Source organism: Cottoperca gobio, chromosome 4 (assembly GCF_900634415.1).
Source record: "Cottoperca gobio chromosome 4, fCotGob3.1, whole genome shotgun sequence".
Taxonomy (NCBI): Eukaryota; Metazoa; Chordata; class Actinopteri; order Perciformes; family Bovichtidae; genus Cottoperca; species Cottoperca gobio.
Genome location: NC_041358.1, coordinates 5,026,170 through 5,046,874, shown reverse-complemented (window position 1 = coordinate 5,046,874; position 20,705 = coordinate 5,026,170). Strand labels below are relative to the sequence as shown.

At 38.9% G+C, this 20,705-nt stretch overlaps 3 protein-coding genes across 8 annotated transcripts in view; all 3 read right to left on the bottom strand.

Moving 5' to 3' along the window:
* The window catches only part of atg4b (autophagy related 4B, cysteine peptidase), a 9,511-nt gene extending 7,787 nt beyond the window's left edge, over positions 1-1,724 (bottom strand). For all 4 annotated transcript variants that reach the window (XR_003832135.1, XR_003832136.1, XM_029429569.1 and 1 more), the window contains exons 1-3: positions 1,619-1,724; positions 233-334; positions 43-114 (exon numbers count right to left, since the gene is read on the bottom strand). Coding sequence is in view for 2 of the 4 variants with exons in the window: in XM_029429569.1 (XP_029285429.1) it covers positions 43-114; positions 233-334; positions 1,619-1,628 (184 nt within the window). In the remaining 2 variants the exon portion in view is untranslated. The remainder of the gene's footprint in view (positions 1-42; positions 115-232; positions 335-1,618) is intronic.
* A 1,289-nt stretch (positions 1,725-3,013) lies between these two features.
* boka (BCL2 family apoptosis regulator BOK a) lies at positions 3,014-11,417 on the bottom strand. Its single transcript, XM_029428896.1, has 4 exons — positions 11,143-11,417; positions 9,149-9,277; positions 6,645-6,808; positions 3,014-4,644 (listed from the first exon to the last, which is right to left on the bottom strand). Exons 1-4 carry the CDS (start codon positions 11,354-11,356, stop codon positions 4,519-4,521), a joined length of 633 nt encoding a protein of 210 aa, XP_029284756.1. The 5' UTR covers positions 11,357-11,417; the 3' UTR covers positions 3,014-4,518.
* A 3,395-nt stretch (positions 11,418-14,812) lies between these two features.
* Positions 14,813-20,705, bottom strand: part of farp2 (FERM, RhoGEF and pleckstrin domain protein 2) — a 29,958-nt gene continuing 24,065 nt past the window's right edge. The window contains exons 21-27 of one of the 3 annotated variants that reach the window (XM_029429408.1): positions 20,579-20,668; positions 19,426-19,508; positions 18,947-19,065; positions 17,862-18,001; positions 17,192-17,299; positions 16,934-17,085; positions 14,813-16,260 (exon numbers count right to left, since the gene is read on the bottom strand). In XM_029429408.1, coding sequence (XP_029285268.1) covers positions 16,167-16,260; positions 16,934-17,085; positions 17,192-17,299; positions 17,862-18,001; positions 18,947-19,065; positions 19,426-19,508; positions 20,579-20,668 — 786 coding nt within the window. In that variant the 3' untranslated portion in view covers positions 14,813-16,166. Of the gene's footprint in view, positions 16,261-16,933; positions 17,086-17,191; positions 17,300-17,861; positions 18,002-18,582; positions 18,747-18,946; positions 19,066-19,425; positions 19,509-20,578; positions 20,669-20,705 lie in introns of those variants that run through there. The other 2 variants (XM_029429407.1, XR_003832122.1) reach the window with 2 other exon arrangements.

Genomic DNA, 20,705 nt, shown 5'->3' with positions numbered 1-20,705 from the left:
AGTTTTAGGAGCTCAACTAAAAACACACAATTCTTCACTTACCAATTGGTGGGAAGTTTTTTCTGTATGTGAACCACAGTCGTGAAGTGACATCTGATAAAATGTCATCTTTCTCTACATGAAGACCAGAGATCACCATATTACAATACAACCTCAAAGAAAAGTATTAAAGTTATAACTTAAATACTTATTTATCTCTGTGTAACATGCACACTTTATTCCACAGTCCTACCTGTGAGTGCGTTGTATTCTTTCCCTAAGATCCAAACAGGCTCTGAGGTCTCGGGAAAATCTTCAAATTCTCCAAAGCGAAGTGTGTCGTATGTCAAGGTTGCTGCAAAAGAGGACAAGAGCCAAACATGTGTGGGAAATCACAGGGGAGAACATGCGTGTGTTCATGTTGTTAACCACAAACCACTTGTTGAAGCTAATAATAGTGAGGCTGTTTGTCAGGGAGTAAAGGTGTGGTACCAATTAGTTGCTATAATAATTTGAATAACTTCCAGGAAGGATGTTCTATATACATCCATCTTTAAAAAGCATTTTGGATTTGTAATCTTTGTTTCTGTAGATCAACCAAGGTCTCAATTTATGTTAGGGAGCAAATGAAGGAGGAACCTCCTTCCTGTGGGATAAATATTACAGTATGTCTGGAAGTCTTATCTTTCTCCATAATAATACATCATAATTTATTTGTTGATTATATTCTGTATTATTATTATTCAGAAACTGAACTTAAGTTATCAGATAAATGTAGTGCAAAAAAAGCACAACATTTACCTACAAAATGTAAAATTAAAATATTAAAGTAAAGTAAAGTAATGGACACCACACCACGGTTTCATTTCCTAATTTTGATGCCTGTTATTATTCACTGGAAATGTATTTACGCTTTAGATGTAAAGTTAAAAAAAATAGTTCATGTGGTTTATGCAAACACTACGTTAACAACATAACTAAAAACAGACAGGAAAAGTTGACTAGCTAGCTCACTAACGTTACCTGTGACTTAGCTTGGACACAGAAAGGCTAAAGAAGGGATGTTTTTAGCATTCGTATGAAAAGGAAACGAAATAATAAGTCTGCTCGCATTCTCTGAATACCATTAAAAAGTACGTAAGTGTTGCTGCATATCAAAGCTAATAGCATTCCCGGTGCTAACAGTAGCATTATAACTGCTGTGATGGTGACAGTGCATCGACTGGGATGTTCATCTTGGGCGTAACATATCGTTAGCATAAATAGTCAAACCAAGGACGGAATCAAAATTATCAAGTGTGAAACTTAATAACAACATTTGACAATAACACATGACACCGTACAGGAAGTTATACAGCCGTGAAGCAAGCTGTCAAAGCGAGAAACACAGCACATTTTGCAATAACAGCAGGCTAACGTTAGTTAGCAGTTAGCTTTAGTCATCATTTTTAGCAGGCTAACGTCACCGAGGCTACAAAACAATACGTGTTGGACTGGTAGCTGGAGTTGGCAATCCTGTCATGACAGAGCAGGGAATTTGTTGCAAGGTATGACATGGCGTTGTTGTACTTATTTTGCTGCCAAACTAACCTGCTTAGGGAGAAAAATAAATGTTATTTTACTATAAAATATCGCTTACCTGCATCCATCCCGACGATCTTCACCCTATCTTGTTTGTTGTTCTCTGGACTCCGACCCGGTGGACCAATGGGAGCGGAGTCCTGCTGTGGAATTCGGAGAGAGGCGGGACATTTCTTACGACATCCAATAAGATCTTATTGCCATGTCACGTTGCCCTAACCAATCAGTAATGGCTGACGTATTAATTCCGTTGAAAACAGTTTCCGGTGCACTCACGTTACAGATAAAAAATAGATATGATATGCATGACGCTCCCTTTTGACCATAAAGCAGTTACTACTTTTTTCCATTTCACACATTCTTAGAGCCTTTAGTTATTAATTAATTAATAATGACATGTTAGTTAATGTTAGTGAAATGGTGTCATCTTTTTTAAAATACAGAATTGGGAGTACATAAACAATAATTTGGTCAGCAGTGGTTGCCTCTAAGATTTGAAATTGGCAAAAATACTAGATCCTACAGCAGAATTAAAAAATATAAAGGAAGATACACGACTGAAAACCTTTGAGAAATAAGATTTATTTTTAAAAAGGGCGGGGAGTGTTAAACTAAAATGACATACAGTAAGATCAGTGGAAGGGTGAAGTGCATCAGGGGAGGTTTGAGATGCAGTTTTAAACACCTGCTTACATTTAGCCTGAAGTATTTAGTTGGAAAATGTCTCCATGTGGTTGGAGAATGTCCTTAATTAATTCAATACATTTTACTCAAAGTTAAATCTGTCACCCGTCTGTGTCTAGTGATTCTGATTCAACCACTAGGTGGTAACAAAAAAGCCATCAATGTTTATGCCTTCTCTATAAATGTAATACTTTAGATATTACAGTAACATTTCAGGAAGTAATTACAGGATGGGAATTATAGTAGTTTTCAGCTGTTGCTAAGAGGCCAGATGAATGGAATAAAAAAGTAAGTTTGCATTCCCACAAAAAACAAAAACACAGCCAAAAAGATTTACGTCTTTGCTGTCATAGATGTTGGAGAAAGAGGGATTCACTTTAATTTCTTGATACTACAAACAGTTTAGAAATAGTCCAACACTGTAACTTTGGACTCTGGACACTTCACACAGCAATCTAACTCTCCAACCGCCATGTCTAACCTTACTGTTGTTACTGTCGCCGTGTTTAAAGTACAAAATCTTGTCTTCTATTCTCAGAATACAGCTCTTATTAGCACCATGTGCAAATGCTTGTGACTTTCCATCATTAAATCGGTTCAGCCTGGTATTATATATTTTAGTCATGTAGTGGCATTATAAGGCCTTTATTCAATCTGGAAGACCCCTTCAATGGTCTGAACACTTACCTTCTGGAAAACAGTTGCAAAGCAAAATCTGTTTATTAACAATTTATTAACATATAACATATAACGCTGCTGATTTGGTGGATTGTTGTAAGAACCATTTATTATTGTTAATATTTACAGTTGCAGATGACTCACAAACATGTTTATTTTCTAGGACTCCTAATACTACATGCTGCATAAAAGTGAAATTATTCATGGAATAATCTACTCACAAAATGAAATGTTATCAAAGTGAAAATATATATATTGTAACTTGCATTGCTGCAATTACAGTTCAGCAATATACACTAACTCACGGTGAACTACAAAGAGAGAGAAAAACTGAAATACATATATGTAATAATTGTAGGCTCAATTCATCAGACTCATTAGGGACTGTACAAACATTTTTTTTTTTTGGGGGGGGGGGATACTGTATCTTATAGTTGATTTTTAAAAACATATATTCTTTTCTCTTTGCTTGACTCCCCTAAACATGCTCAGAGTACTGAGTGAGCACAACTCATTTCAATATTAATAATTTAAGGAGGAAAAGCTCAAATAATTTAAGATGGTGTGGCCCAATTAGAACATTTATAAGTTAGTGGAACCCCAGTCATTGTAGGTAAAACATAAATGGTGTAATATTCTTTAAAAGAAACTCAGGTTAACAGGGAATGCCACAAGCACACGTTAGTGAGGAGGTGCAACAGTGTGGAACATGGAGATATCCTTCATCTGTCCATTACGTTGTTTTTCCTGATGCACAAAAACTATCAACTCATCCAAATCAATATGTTGTTTTATGCTGAGTTAAAATGGGGTTAAAATCCAAAGTATTTCCAAACGGCGCCATCTGTAGTGTGATGAGGTTGATCCAACCTCGCAATGTGAAGCGCTGTGATTCCTTGGCGAGTTTTTTTTCTCGTAAATTTGTGATTTAATCTCAGAGAATATTACATTTTTCCAGCTCTGTTATTTTTTCAATTTAATTTTTTTGATCTATAATGGCCCTATTACACTGTCGTAGAAATAGAATATAGATCTAGAGGGAGAAGAAAAATAATAACCCTCCCATGCTCTCCCAAAAATAAATATTTTAAATGAATATGAATTAATCACTTTCGTACAGTCCCTTAGTTAAAGAAAAACACATTGTACTTGCATTTATCTAGTCTGTTAGGCCATATATGCCATTCAGGTGAGAAGTGTAGATTTTGTTCAGGACCTCATGAATGGCCGAGGAATATTTTCTATTTCAGTTACGATTTCCAACCACTAGGGGCAGCCAAACCACTGCCAAACAAACAGGCAGCAAAAAAGGAAGTTCTGCTGTTTGTGAAAAAATTAGAAGCTAAAAACATTGCGTGATTTTATACATTCAAATCAAATGTGTGCCATAACATAACCTTTCACAATAAATAGAAAATCTAGCATAGGAAGCAGAAGAAGCAAGGACAGTAAAGGGATACATGTCGGTGTTCATCCATGAAGGCTCAGTGCAAAGTAGTGTCAACATAATCCAAAGCAGTGGATGCTTTAGTGGAGTGGTGCTGGTGGTGTTCAGTGCTGCTCAGGCTACTAAAATCCAGTGTGTGACTTTGTCTCTCACTTCTCCCTTAGGAGGTATAACACAGTGGCCTTCACATAGTGTCCAAAGGCACAGGCAGCAGACACCAGCCAGTGAGAGCGGAAGCTGGGATCAGTGTTCACCACGCATTTTGTTACATCAACCTGGAACAACAGAGAGGACACAGGGCTCACCAAATGAAATCAGACTGTGGAATGAAACTACAAAAGTCACATTTGAAGCAAACACTCAACAGAGAGCTCTTATAAAGCCCACATGTGTTCTTGATTTGTCAATATTCCCAGAATCTGCAGTGCCCACAAATATGTTATTTTTAAAGCCAAAGCCCATTCTGTAATCTCAGCAATGCTTACTTCAAAAATCTACTTATATAACTAGAACATTTTCATAGACAATGAGATTCCCCAGAGAGCACCGTTAAATGTCACTTCTGACGCTAAACACTTCTCTCTCTTCAGTTATTTAGCTTTCCCACCCATCATCTCCTAGTGTAGAAGTATTACAGTTTGAGTTTAAACTGCGACAGTTCCCTCATTTGTGCTTACGAGGTCAGTTGTACAAAGCGTTGCTCTTCTTTGTGTCACACTCCAATTCTCTTCAAAACAAAAGTGACTTGGGTGCCATGTGTCTGAGTACATGGGCACATTTGTTCACTTGTTGTGCTCTTTCCATCAGAGCAGAACATAGGCAGAGGCACGCTGCCAGGCCTTGTTCCTTTCTTGGGAACTTTTTTGTTTCTGCAGTATTCTTTTTAAACAGGAATTTTCCCAATAACAGGATTCTACAGAAGACACATCTACTATTCTGCATGAAGCTGTGGAAAGGATATGATGTCTATGCAACCACCCCAATAATCATAAACTATGATATATATGATCTTTAATCAGTATAGTATTTGCACCTCATGACTTTATGAACATTTATCTTGTATCATACGGTAATGTATTTTCTGTTGTAGCTATTCAGCTATGAGTTTGTATTATTTTGTTATACCAGTCAGTGTTTCAGTAAAATATTATATATATATATATATCTCCATGCAGCTGTACGTGGCGCAATTCATTAGAAATAAAACAATTAGCCGATTAATTGATTGACAGAAATAATATGGCAGCCCATAGGGGACTTTATTAAAATGATAATGTAAACTTTAAAAACTAAAATAATCCACAATAGCATTATACTGTCCCAGATTTGTATGTGTTATTTGACTAAATGTTAAAATGCAGAGTGTGGTGAAATGTAAATGTAATACAATAGACTGTTGTGATTATTGCATTTGAAAAATAAATGTCAAATGTCGTTTTCATTTTCATATTGTAAGAAAATTGCATTTCTATTTTGACTTTAATATTGCTTGCATACATGGAAAATCAAGTTACATTCTTTTTTTTGCATTTCAAATGTTCAAATTTGACTTAACATTTGAATATTGTCTACTGTAAAGCGGGGTATGACTTTGAAAAATAAATGTCAAACAGCTTTGCCATTATAATTTTAATATGGTCATAGAATGCCCGTACGGGTATGTGACAATTATAATGCAAATTGGATTATTGCCTTTACATTTAAATTCACATTAAAATAAAACATACATATGAGGAAAATTGTAATGCTATTGTGAAATAAAACATTTATTTTCAAGTTTATATTATCATTTTAATAAAGTCCTTTCTGGGCTTCCATAACAATCATTTTCAAGCAAAACTGTCAAACACTTGATAGTTCTAGCTTCTCACATGTTAAGATTTGCTGCTTTTCTTTGATTGATATCTTTAAGATTTGAATATGTTTGGGTTTTGGGCACTAGGTCAGAAAGAAAGAGCAATTTAAAGATGACAACAAAAATGATAATATCTATTTTTCACTATCTTTTGTATATCTTCTATCTTTGCAGCCCTAATTTTCATAACACACATACCAGAAATATGAAGAAACTAAATCTGGCACTAGCTCCCGTTTATCATTTCAAGCCCGGTAAAATATCCCTATACTATGGATGATGAGACTTCAAACATAAGTGGTAGGTTTAGTGATTTTACAACTTCAGTTTACCAGCGTGAAACTAGAGGCCTTAGAGTCATTTCATCATCAAAACTCACACAAACAAAGTGATCAGGTTGAAAAAGAAAGTTTCCCTTACCCAGCCCCCTCTCCTTTTTAACCAGGAGGTCAGGCTCTTGCGGACAAACTCCCCCATGCAGTCAACAATGGTATTGACCATGGCTGGGTGGCCGTGGCGCACACAGTCCACTGCCAAGGCTCCTGCCACGGCGTACAAAGAAACCACCTTCCCCCATGTCACACCTGACAGGAAACACACAAATTGTGGACTGTTAGAACAAAGCAAACTTCATCCTTACTTAAAGCTTCATGCATTTATGTTCTGCTATCTGATGTATGAACACATTGCCAAATTTTGCAAACAAATTATAATTTGAAGGTATTTGGAAAATGCAAAATCAAAGTGGACTTTGCCATTTTATGAGGATTTGGAGTAGTTTTTAGTGCAGCAAACGTCTGTCAGCAGCTCTCTTCAAAGATGGATGAACAAATTATAGAACCTCAGCAGCAGCCAGGCATTAGTCTGTCCCACAGAGAAGAAAATCCAAACACAGGGCTCGGGCAACAAGGCAGGCAGTACGCCTCGCTATATTAGTGAGCAGATCATTTTTCAAACTTAGTTCACATGTCGAGAAAAGCTTTCTGCCGCCGCACAATTTACAGTCAAAACTTCAGACTATTTTTGCAGTGTTTACATGTCTAGCAGATACAGCAGAGCCTTGACTCCTTGACTTCATCCATCTTCTGTAACTGTCATCGGATTCATTCTTAGGATGTCATAAACGGAGGTCATGTTTCTCTTTAACTCTGAATTCTGCAGAATGATACTCTATATTGTGTGCACATGTAATGCTGCTGTCTAATTTATGGCCAGTTTAGAGATTGAGAAAAGGTTTACCTTTTAAAACCAACTTTTTGCGACAGAGTGCTCTAAAAAATAAACACATAAAAGATCTGAGAAGTCTGGCAGCTACATGCCAGATACATCAAGCACTAACCATTCTGGATCCTACACACCACCCAGAATGCAACTCAACTGTGTCTTTTGTAGCAGTCCTCCTGGCTTTTAAATGCCTGTGACTTTCAAACTCCAAAGCCCTGTCAAAATGAAAGTTTCAAAGTCTAAGCGGAGCTAAACCTGATAACATCATTGGGTGTATTTTTCGTATTTTTTGTATCAATCCTTACACAATATATATCCAACACATTCTTAGTTATTGAAAATAAATGTTAATTTTTGCAATGTTAGACCAGAATCTTTAATGCATTCATTTTCCCATTGTATTCTGGTAATAAATAAATGAATGAATAAGGGCGAAAAAGAAACAGGCAAGTGTTGCATTAGGATTACCCTTCATATGGCAAAAGTGAGGGTCTTGCGACATCACAGTGCCTTTGAGGTAGAAAAATGACCATTATTAATCACAAAAGGAGTACTCCAGTGGTTTAGTAAACACATCCAGCAGGCAGAACAACATTAGCATTCATTTGGAGTCGTGTTCCTGGCCACAAGTCCAATATTCACTCTCCTCTTACCTCTGCTTTGTCTACCCCAACTCCTGAGGGATCTGGCTCTTTAGCTGCTAAATGCTCCACTACCTTTGCTTCCGCAATACACATAGTGATTTCAACCATTGTTAATATAATAATATTGATCAGAACAGCTTTAAATAAAGGTTTCAAAACCGGGCACGGGTGTAACATGAAGAGTGGGAGAAGATGTTTCAGCTGCAGTTGAGGAAAGGTTAGACAAGTGTGTGGACATAATCTATTGCTTCCCATGACTTCCTCTTCACAAAGTGACATGTTTAGACTGTAAGCTTTACTGTATGTCTACATTTACACTCTAATCATTGAGTGCTACATTCTCCGCCTGTAAACTGAAGTTAAAACCTATAACTGCATGTAAATCCTAGAGCATGTTTGGATTACGGTAGATATTCTTTCATTTTAATGTTTGAAGAAGTCATTGACATTTCTAAGTAACTCTGCACTTTCTAAGGACCACACTAACCTTTCTTCAGTGCGCATTTGACTCCTAATTAGTTTTGCAGCAGACTGCTTTGTTACAGTCCCGAAGGTATAAACCAGCGGAGGCTCATGACTGAACTCCCTGGGTGGGGTCCAAACTGTCTGTAACAATCACTCGCTCTAGCAACATGTTTCCCTAATATGGACTGAATGTTCTCTGCTGCGGTTCTTTTCCTGTAAGGGGATAATGACTGCAACAAAATGTCTCTGACTAAAAGGAGAATCCTGCACTCACCCTGCAAAAGTGGTGTTTACATGAAAAAGTAGGCTGAAATGAGTTAGATCATTCTGAATTGCTCTAGTGATTCAATGGAAAAGCAGTAACATAAGTTCTCCAAACGTTTTGCATAGGTTTATTGCATCTGTCTTAAGTTCCTCCTTCCCCAATGATAACAAAAGAAAAGAACTTCCCTCAAAGGACAAACGCTCTGTAATCTTCCTTTGTTTTCAACTTTGTGTACCTGATAATAAGGTACTAAAGTTAGTTCCCATGATTCAGGCCTGTATGTGTGGCTTGATTTACAATACAACCAGATTCTGATGTGGACCTACCTGTGGAGAAAATATCTGCAGCCACAGCCAGGAAAGCATCGGACACAATATTCTCTGACGCCACTGTGATGTTGAGCTGTCGCGCTACGTTGCGGTAAACGTTGGGTCGAAGGTACTCCAACTCATCACCTGGCCAAAACAGAAGACTGAACTCATTTAGACAACATTTCTATTGACTGTTTGTGGTTTTCTGACTTTGCATTTAGGCTATAATACACACAATTAAAGCAACACTATGTATCTTTTGAAAGAAGTAATAACTAGAAATAAATTAGAAAATATTATTAGTTTACTTCATTAGCAATAAAACACACTCTTGCTTGATTCAATACCCTCAGTGGTCTTGCTGCTACAGCCTTACATGGTCTGGTACGACCAGTAGCTCTACCAGTATGGTAGCTAATACAAGCTAATGTTAGCTTTAGCTGAATAGTGCTGTACAAAACTGTGTCAGTTGTTTGACTTTATTACTCTTCTCCACTTGCGCTACTGTAACAATAGCTTAGCATTTTACCTAAATGCTATACAGTAGTTCAGCATTTATTCCATAATTGTCATTTGTAGCCGCAATGGTCGCTGTTTAGCAAAAGTTACATGTTTCACTTGAATGAATTTGACCTAAAACATTAATATTGATAGCTCTCCCATGTCTGCTTGAATATATGGCTGGAGTTAGCTCAGCTTGTCTGGCTCTGTCCAAAGCTTCATTAACTGGTCCTGGCCAAGAAGCAGTCTGCACATCATTCTTGTTTTTACACTACACCGTTTTTGTACTGATTAAACAAGCACAACATGGAAATTAGTGAGCTTTAGAGGCGCTGCTAGGCGAATTTCGTTACCTTTGGATAGAGAAAGGCTGGCTGTTTGTTCCCTGCTTACAGTCTGTATGCTAAGCTAACAGGCTGCTGGCTACAGACAAGAGAGTGGTATTGATCTTCTCATCGAAGTCTGATGTCACTTGAATTTTTTATTACATTTTTGAGCAGTAAATGCTTTTTTTGTAACCCAGAATGACGTCATATCCAGTAGACTTTTGAGGAAACAAAGTTCAAAAGTAATTGATCAAGGGTGGTGATGGGGCAGTACAGCTTCCAAATACAACACCAGATGGTTGTGAGTTCAATACCCGGGCTGCCACCATTGTGCCCCTGAGCAAGTTACTTAACACTGAGTTGCTCCAGGGAGACTGTCCCTGTAGTTAGTTCACTGTAAGTCACTCTGGATCAGAGCGTTTGCTAAATGACTTGTAATGATAATAATGTAATAATCTAATCTCTTCAGTAGATTCTGGCACAGAGGTTTGCCAACTCTGCTTTGACCACAGTTGTTCAACTCATTTGGTAGACTCTCTGCCTGAAGGTGTTTGTGAACATCCCCCTGATGGTTTGTTTTTAACAAACATAGTGTCTGTTAGATCTGAGGGAAATATTGTACTTTTCACTTATTTGATGACTTAATTACTAGTTATTTTACAGATGAAGATTTTAAAAAAATCTATTATACATAGTATATGAAATACAATGCATCTTTATATAGAAAATTAAACCACCGAACATTATGAAAATGAGAAAAACACATACATGTTACATATTACAGCATCGATAATAATATTATAATATATAATAATGTAACAAATGACGAGCCCAATTGGCTGTATAGCGAGCAGGCTACTTTTACATGTTCTTGACATGTACTTTTTTAATCAGGTAAGATTTTGAATGCAGGACTTTCAATTGTGGTATAAGTATTTTTATTTACGTAAAATATCGTAATACTTCTTCCTCCACTGATCAAATGTAAACTTTAATTCAGGTCCCTACATTTCTTGGAAAAATGCACACAACATGACCTCTGTGTCCTCCATAAATACTAACTAAATGTAAACCTCTGTGGGAAAATCATGGTAATACTATGCCTTTGAATGCTGTAAAAATGGAAATGACGGTCTAATATAAAGTGCATACAGTGTTTGGTCGACCATCCTGAAAACGTACCCAGCCACAGCAGAACCGACGATATCTCTCCCAGCGCCCCACCTGATGCAACCAGTCCGTGTTCAGGCTTGGACCAGCCTATCCCGGCACGGTTCAGCCTGGAGTGAATATAGTCCCTGCACAGCGCTTTGCCCTGGGACACCAGCTCCTTGTCGGTAGGCGATCGGTCAAACACTTCAGCCGCAAACACTGAAGAGCGGCGCAACATCTCCATGCCCCTCGGTCGTCCACCGGGGACTGCACTGCTCACCTTCCCGCCTCACAACGGCCACTTATTCCCGGTACAAGTCCACCCCCCCCCCCCCCCGTCCCTTTCTAGTCGGTAAGAAGATTTATAGAGATTATCTCCTGCATAACAAACACGCGGATTAGTTTGTAGACATCTTTTGATAGCCTGGATAGAGCTGTCCGACGCAAACGCAATCACTGAAGGTGCTGGTTATATAAACCCCAGGCTGGGGAAAGTTTGACACTAGAGCAGAAAACTTAAGTATGAATCCATAAAAATACAGTTGGTGCGCTCATACTCGCTTATAGTTAAATTAAGGACAATTAAATTACACTCACCCGAGAATTAACAGGCTAATACGCCCCTACTAGAATATTATCCCGCTATCTAACTTGTCACTGAGCAGAAAAGTGTTTTGATTACTGACTTTTATGAACTGGAGATGTGCTGCCACTCAATGCATAAAAAAAGCTCTCCAGTTCATAGTCTGACAGGCTTTCCTTCTAAGGGCACTTATTGTGAAGTCCAAAGGCGGAGATAAACAGAGCAACGCAAGCCCCGCCCCTCCGCCTCCATCCCAACTCATGCTAACACAAACATAAACTAACACACACACACACACACACACACACACACACTCCCAGGACATGACCCAGTACCTCAGCTGTTAATCATAACTGGCTCTATTAAAGGTATGCCTGCAGAATTCAATGTTTGTCAAAATCGTGTAGAATGTGTGAGAGGTACTTATTGATCAAGTGCAAGCTGTGAAGTAAAGATAAGATATTGTTAGAAGGTGACATGTTACAAACAGTGTATATATATTTACTATAAATGACTCCACATGAACCATTTATAAGGATAAATAAGGATTTGGCAGGATATAGAAGCCTGAAGAGGTACTCCAACGATTCAGCGCTGACTTGAGAGAGATATAGGCTATTGGTAGAAATTGGTCAAAATCAAAGCAGTAGACAAAGCAATGACATTCTGACTTTAAGACCCTATGTCAAACTCCCAAAACACCAAATCTTTCATTTCCCATAATGCAAGCAATGACTTTTCATCAGATGCTATCTGCGTGGTAAACGTCCACGTCTTTTAAACTCCATGCCTCCAGTTGGCAACACAGCCTTTATGTTATGAATCTCAATCTGCAAACTCAAGATAAAACAACTCTGATGACATCACAATGACATCATCAGGGGTCATTTCTAAGACTTTAAAAATCCTCTGCCAGAGCCACAAAAACATTACCCAACTGTTTTTATAGACTCGTTACACTCTAATTGAGATGATTGATACCACTCTCATGGCTGTCCCATAGACTATAAGAACAAGACGTAGTCACCGTGACGTCAGCCATTGGCTGGTGGACTGGTGTGACCATATTTGGACGAGAAGGTGAAGGAGAAGAGCGAGGCCCGGTAAATTCACGTTAACTGTGATACAAAATGTAATTGGGATGCTAATGTTGGCTAGTGAAAAACATGCTTAAGACAAAATGTTAGCCTGGATTTAACAAATGATATATAACCTGCTTTCAGTGATCATGAGGCAGATTTTGTCATCTTCAGACAGAGCCAGACTAGTTGCAACACATCCTTTGGTGTCTGGTAACTTTGGTGGGGTGATTCAGCATGTTTATGCAGCCTTGTTGGTGTTTTTAACAGGAAACAAGGTGAAAACACACTGTCACATGGTGTCTGCCTACTCATTGTATTGTTTTCAAATGAGGAAGGTCAGTTATTATTTGTTCCCTCTGTGACACACTAATCCAGTGAGAGTGCAGTGATAGAGTTTGCTTATGATAACAATCTGAAACCAACACCTTGCATACCTCACACTTCTGTCACATGGAATGAAACATGTTTTATGTACTTATCAAATCGTTATCTGCAAATGGTCTCTTAACTAGAACTGTTAGATAAAGATAGTGGAGTAAATGTATAAAGTACAACACATGCAGCAAATCCACTTCTTTGCAGCCATGTTGTTTTGAAAGCCAAACACTCTGACAGTAAGCAACTACACACCTTCTCCACTCCCTAACAGAAAGTTGTTTGAATAGATTTCCTTGGAAGACGAGCGATATCGTCATGCTGGGGAAGCCACTCCACCCTGTGTTCACGCTGTTTGGACATGCCTGAGGAATGCCCTGCTTTGTTAATGCCTGCTCAACAGATTCTGCAGAACCTTGTTAAAACAACTCTTTAAACTTTGACTGACAACTTGATCATCAAAAGGCTCAGTGAGACTCTTCTTTCTCCTTATCGTTACCTTTATTTGACAATATCTAGCACAAAACCCTCAAGCAACATTACATTTTCCCATGTGTCAGCTGAGGTCTTGATACAGAATACAGACACCCAGTGGTGGAGGAAGTATTCGGATCCTTCACTAAAGTAAAAGTACTAAAACTTCCCAGTAAAAATACTGTTACAAATAAAAGCCATGCAACTATATCAGGAAAATGTACTTAAATGATTAAAACTAAAAGTACCATGGTAACAACGACTCTTCCTGGGGTCCACACACGAAAACATTACATCATAATGTAAAAACAAATGTTATTAAAATTCAAAGCAAGAAGAATTAAAGTAAAAGCAGGACTTTACTGTTTTAGCTCGTTGAGGTGAAGCTACTCTTTTACTTTTTTATATTTTGCTGCAACTGTATGTATAAGTATTTTCAGTATGGACTCACCTGCTGATTATTTTCTCAGTTAATCTGTTGGTTGCTTGGTTTCTAGAAATGCTGAAAATAGTGAGATTGCCTCACAATTACCCAGAGCGCAAAGTTTGTTTTGTCCAACCAACTGTACAAACCTCAACATTATTACTAATAAACTACATTTATTAAAAGAAATAGTGTGAAACTGAAACAATTAAATGTTTTTTCAAGAAAACACATTTTAACGATCAAAATAGTTTCCAATAAATTAACTAATAGATCAGGCGGCCCTTGTGTACTACCTTATGTTTTGTATGCATAAATCTTCATTTGTAAAGTAACTATCAGATAATTGTAGTGAAGTAAAACATGCAATACTCCTCTCTGAAGTTCAAGTACCTCAGATGTGTACTTCAGTACAGTTCTTGAGTTACATAACAGCACACGCTCTATGTTTCATTGTGTTAAATGCATCCAATCTATGAACCAGGACGTCTGAAAGTGTTGATATCTTTAAATATAAACTTAAAAACTGACCATTAACTATGTTAGTGCATTGTTATGGTTTCAATACTTCGTGATTGAAATTCAAATATATGTTGAAATGCGAGGTTAACCTGATAAACACAATGGCATGTTGTAAGCGTAGCATAAAGGAACTTTGGGTAAATACCTAAAATATAAAAGTCTACCACTAAACATGTGTTAGATATCTGATGAATCTGCAACACACAGTACCTAAAACAGGTGATAATTAACAACACAAAGTGATTGAAACAATCTTTTATTTGTTAGCTTTTCAATGGAATAACATGAAGACTACATGGGGGGCATTCAGGAGCACAACCCTGATGGCATGCTAAACAATAAATAGGAGTACCATACTGTATGTTAACTGTGCAACAGTCAGTCTCTTACACACACAGAATGTCAGATGGTTTGGAGAACACCTCCATCATCACCCAACATTACAGCTCCAGTGGCTTACACACACACACACAAAATCACAATCACCCCCCCACGCACACACACTCACAATCACCCCCCCACGCACACACACACAAAGAGGGTAAGGATTCCAGTCTTCATACAAAACAATATATCAAATAATACCAAGTAGCACACTAAGTCACTGACAAGTCATCGGTGTCTCCCATAGTCAACTCTCATTTGTCTAAAACAGTCCGACACCTAGCGAGACATCACCACCAACAATTACTTCAAAATATGTTCTTCTGGTTCGCTTTTTGATCTGCAACCTTTTACACCGAGTAAACACTATAGTAACCACTGCATAATATTTCCACAAGTTGTTATCCCAATGCAAAAATAAAAACAGGATCAATTTGATATTGAAGAGAGAAATGTAGCATCAAACTGGCCATAACACTGCTCAACTAATCAGGACATTTAAGCAGATCAGCTTCCTTTTAAACCTTTGAAACATCCTTTGCATCCTCCCTTTAACAGGAAAATAAAGCCTCAGAAATAAATACGGCTTACTCCATTAGTTCATACAGGGTTATTCTTAAAACACTCAGAAATGTTGACTTCCCAAGCATCCCCATACATTGAACGACTTCTACTCATTTCAACATCCCGTGAACTTTCTGCTCGCCTCCAACACGCACCCGCACACACCTCTGACTCTTTCAAAGTACAATGCAGAGAGCACATACCATTATGTACCTTCATTTTCCACATACTGTATATCATCTGTGCCCAACCATGCTTCAGTCATCATGTGCTAAAGAGAAAAGTCCGTCAAAAAAGCCTGAAGTTAAGCCCTTTGTGTTGAGTTGGTCCCATATAACAGTATTTCCCATCATCTCTGTGTGAACAGCCCAATTGAGCGCTATACATGCAAAAACTGATCAAATGTACAAGTCTCCCTTTCAATATATCCTGTATACTGAAACAAATGTGATCATTAATCAAGAAAAATGCACAGAACCATTAGAATGAAATCCGTAGGCTGAGAAATGTTAACACTTAAACTGGCAGTATCTTTCAGTCTCCAGTTGTTATTTTACAAATCTTCACTTGACATGAAAATTACACGAGACTGGATCGTCTGTTCTCATGTCCTGAAGGCCCAGCCTCCAGATACATGACGTTGGATTCAGTTTCCGTTCATCTCCATGGGACCTCCTTTGGGTATGAGCAGGCTCATCCGGCCCGTAGTGCTGGCTGCACTCTTGATCACCTCCATCCACCTGTGAAGACGAGACAGCAGACGCAGTTTTAAAACCGTTACTGTGCGACTTTAAGGCTGAAATACGGAAGCACTGAGAGGCAAGTGAAAAAAATTAAATCTGGTGATCCATTTTCTAAGTCTTATCTAAATAGTTTTCTCAGCTGTGTTTATGACTTAGCAGGTGAAAACACATTTTACCTGGATAATTCTAAATTCTAAATTAAAACAGGTGGAAAAAAGGTTGCCAGTGTTTGTTGTTGTAATACCATTTCAGCTACAGGCTTATGTGCACCACATGTCAGCTATGTTCCATAACTTGCTGACACAATGTACAGTACCAGTCAAAAGTTTGGCTGCTCATTCAATGTGAATGAGCAGGTGTGTCCAAATTATTGAAATGAAAACTACCCTGGAAGACAACATGAATACTTTTAGTCCTATTTAGAGTATGTGATAGTGGTGCACTTCAGTCTCTTGTAATAATAATAATAATAATAATAATAATAATAATAATAATAAATTGTATTTATAAAGCGCCTTTCAAAGCTAAAAGCAATCTCAAGGCGCTAAAATATCTTGTAATATCGAAAATCTTGTGGCCGAAATGAGTTTCTCACGTGACTCTCAGGACTTCCGTACTAACCTGTGGAATGTACAACAATGTTCTGGGGATTAGAAACAAGTCATATTACCTTTCAAAGGTGTACTCGCTTTCCGCCCGGAAAAAGTAAACATGGGACTTAAACTGTAGCTTGAAGACGTACTCCTTGTGTATGCCGTCAGACTCCTCGGGGGTGTTCACTGTGTAGCCGAGCAGGGGGAGGCTGGCCAGCGGGAAGTCGTCCTGCAAACAGAGACGCATTCTGAATACAAAGCCACTCACCTCACTTAATGTTTTAAATGTCTGGCACTCGAGCAGAAATAATACATCTCAGGTTGTGTCTGCTGACCTGGTGAGTCTTATAGAAGAACAAGCAGAAGTTGGTGAAAACGACCCAGAGCTTCTGCCAGCCATTACTGTTCTTGAACTTCCTCAGGAGGTAACCCGAGAGCTGGTTCTACATAGGAAATACAAAAGGTTAGACGCAGTGATAAGTCAATGATGGTAGCTGATGTTTCAGTCAGGGATTTGTGGCTGTGTGAGAGTGCTTGGTTGTGACATATTGCACCGATTACATAGAATGTTTTTGTGTATTATTCTGTTGTGTTGATGCATGCTCTAACTTCAACATGGAGTTCTAATCACGTGTTCCTGCTCATCTCAGTGGACGACTCACTTCTGTCTCAAACCTGAGAGCTATGCGTTTTCTTTGTTAATATTTTCCCTTATTATTATTATTTTTGAAATGTTTATGTTTTCCTGAGTCTTCTGGTAATGGACGTTTGTGTGTTCTGTTTTGATTTTGTATCTCCTTATATATGGAGGATAAAATGTGATGCATCGATAAATAAACCAGCGTGAAACCTCAATAAAACACGAACAATCTTTGCTTTTCATTGAATTTCAACATGTGATTAAATACATAATTAGCCGTTTTTACTCAGTTGTGCTTTCTACCGAGTCTTCGGACATAACTACAAGAGGTCCAATTGTTGTACTTTCTATCATGGCTCTAGTACCTGGTTCATGCGCAGGTAATCAGTGAGAGAGAGGTTCTGATTTCGGTACCAGCAAACGTGTGTGATGGTGTTTGGTCTTTGGCCCTGACCAAGGAGATAGCGAGGAGGAAGCTCTGGTGAGACAGCCGGAGAGCCGTAGACTGAGAGGGTGAAGAGACAGAAAGGAACAAAGTGTGTCGAGAAAGTGTTAGCATGTTAATTTTGAGAGGAAAGAGAGCAGTTAGGAAGTCCTCCAGGTCTGGGGAGTAAGAATCTGTAAGAGAAATGATTTATTGTATGCACATATGCCCTGAGAGGCAAGTGAGAAAAGAATCTGGTGATCCATTATCTAAGTCTGATCCAAATTGTGTTTAGGACTTAACAGGTTAAAAAGGTTTTTGCCAGGATGATCTTTCTAAGTCCCTTGTTTATTTGTTCCTTATAACATCCTACCAAGTGCATAAGAAATTAAGAACAAAGAGCCTTTCAGAGCATGCTTTAGTCAAACAGTGGAGACACAGGATATTAACAGAAAGAGGGGCATTAAAAGGAAAGTGAAAGGTTAGAAAGAGAAGTGAAACACAGATTGGCCCCAGAGTGACGACAGCTGCTTCTCTCAATCTAGGATGCGGTGGCGAGGAATGTCATTAACTACTTATTTATAGTCTGTGTTTTTTGCAAACTTGTTCGAAGTGTGCAAACTTGTAAATGGCGTGTCTTAATGTGGCCGGAGGAGGAGTACCTCCACAGCCTGGCTGTGATCGGACATAGACACGCTGGTGTTGCGGTGCCAGCACACATGCATGGTGGTGTTGGCGCGGTGGTGCGTCTGCTTGTCCAGTGAAGTACGGGAGGAGTTCATGTCATCCTCCGACTCCTGCTCCAGAGAAACCTCATCAGACGATCCTGAGGGGGAAGGAGGGGTTGGGACAGGAAGTTGTTTGGAGGGAAGGAAGGGGATAACTCTACATTTAGATGCCCGCTACATCCCAAGGAAAAAGCTTAAAAAATATGTTTTCTTATTCAGCGGAGGAGAAGTCTCGACTCAATCAGTACTGCAGTTACTGTACATCTTCAGGTAATACTGAGGCAACAGAAACTCTTACGGTTGGAGTGATCGACGAGTCCAGCATCAAGGAAGATGCTGGATTTCTCTTGGGACTTCTTGGCCATGTCAATAGCAAAGTTCAGATCCTCAATCCACTTCCCCATCTCCACTTTAGAGCTGAAATCAAAAAACATACCGTCGGACAACAGGACAGGCACTGAATTAAACGCAGTGACCAGTTGTGTGCAACTACAACATGATGTTATTACGACTCCTTTGAGAAAAACCCTGGCAGAACACGGGAGTTTCTGGTCTACCGCTGCAAGGTAAAATTACTGCAGAGAGCTTAGCTAACGGCTTCAGGTCCTGTGTAAGTCATACTCTGAAGGACGGTGGTATGAGGTACTTCTACATAGTCAAACAATATGAACCATCCCTTAAAGTGTGTCAAATATCACAATATAGTCATAATATATGTGGTTCCCTGTATACTATTAACAGTAACACTACAGTTGAAATTTTCTTTCCCCTCCTCACCTGGCAGCCACTACAATGGTCCTCTGAGCAGAGTAGATGGTGAAGCAGTGGGGAACTGACCACTCGTTTTCACTTTCCTCAACCTACGAATAAAAGAGAAACCCAGAAAACATTAGCCAAACATCGGAAGCATTCAATCTTAAACACATTTGTTTACAATAACTTATTTAAAGGGATGGTTACAGTTTACAGGGGGGGGGGGGGGCGGCAAAATTCATTTTAGCCTCTTTAAGGCCACCCTAAAAAACATTAATATCAAGTGTACGTTATATTTAGAATATTTTCTCTGCTTCACCTTGCTGTCAGACCTTCTGACGGGGAACTAAAGCAGTTTTCTATGCTCTCTTCAAAGCCACCAGACTCCTTTGACAACTTCATTTTAGCAAGCAGAACATGGAAGTTGCTGGATAACATGACTCAATGGAGTTTTGTGGCTTTGAAGAGAGCGTAGTAAAACGGCTTCAGTTTCCGTGCCGGACACATCTACTGTAGATGATACACCGACTATGTACAAGTACCTCATACAACCCCACCTCAAAAAATCCAAACTATCCCTTTAAGCTCAGGAATAAAGGGGGAACACAGTCTGAAAGTCTGACTCACAGACAGACCTGCTGAAGGGCCTCTACTGGAGCATCTGTGTGGAGGTAAACCATGATGAGTTCATGTTCTTTTCATTTAGCCTTCCATCAGTACTCTCGTTTAAATCCATAACACAGTTATCAGTTTTGTCAGGAAGGAACGTCTCTATATCCAGCTTAGATTTTATCATTTGAGATGACCGTGGTTGGATTTTGGCTTGATATACAACTACAAATATTTGCAAGCATCCTGAGCAATCTGCCATTGGTGGTGGTTTTCTCTACACAAGCATGGGAGAAGAAGGGTAGGGTTTGGGCATCCAAGCTGGCAGAGCTCAGAATACTTACCGGTGCATCCAGCACTATGAGCTGCAGCCAGGAGTAAAACAAAGACATGCAAAATTAGGAGACCCAGGCCCTCCCTTCTCAACACACTGCCACACTGATCAGATCACACATCTCACCATCAGGTATTCTTCTAATAGTGTACCTAGATCTGTAGTTGGACCTCTACAGGAGGGATGAAGGTCAACGAGGGACTAAAGTTAGAAGAGGGGAACTTATGCACTCACGATCATGCCGTGGAGGGGCAGCTGGCCATGCACTTTGAACTGATTGGTCGCTGTAACACCTTTGCTTGTGTAGAGGAGCATGTCTGAGAACTGAAAAGACAACAGAAACATAACAGTCATCTTTAAG

Coding starts and splice junctions, on each gene's coding strand:
- boka (XM_029428896.1), bottom strand. CDS start 11,356: ATGGAGATGTTGCGCCGCTCTTCAGTGTTTGCGGCTGAAGTGTTTGAC. Junction 9,278..11,142: donor GTCGGTTCTGCTGTGGCTGG/GTACGTTTTCAG, acceptor TGTTTTGGCCAG/GTGATGAGTTGGAGTACCTT. Junction 6,809..9,148: donor TGCAGATATTTTCTCCACAG/GTAGGTCCACAT, acceptor GTTTCCTGTCAG/GTGTGACATGGGGGAAGGTG.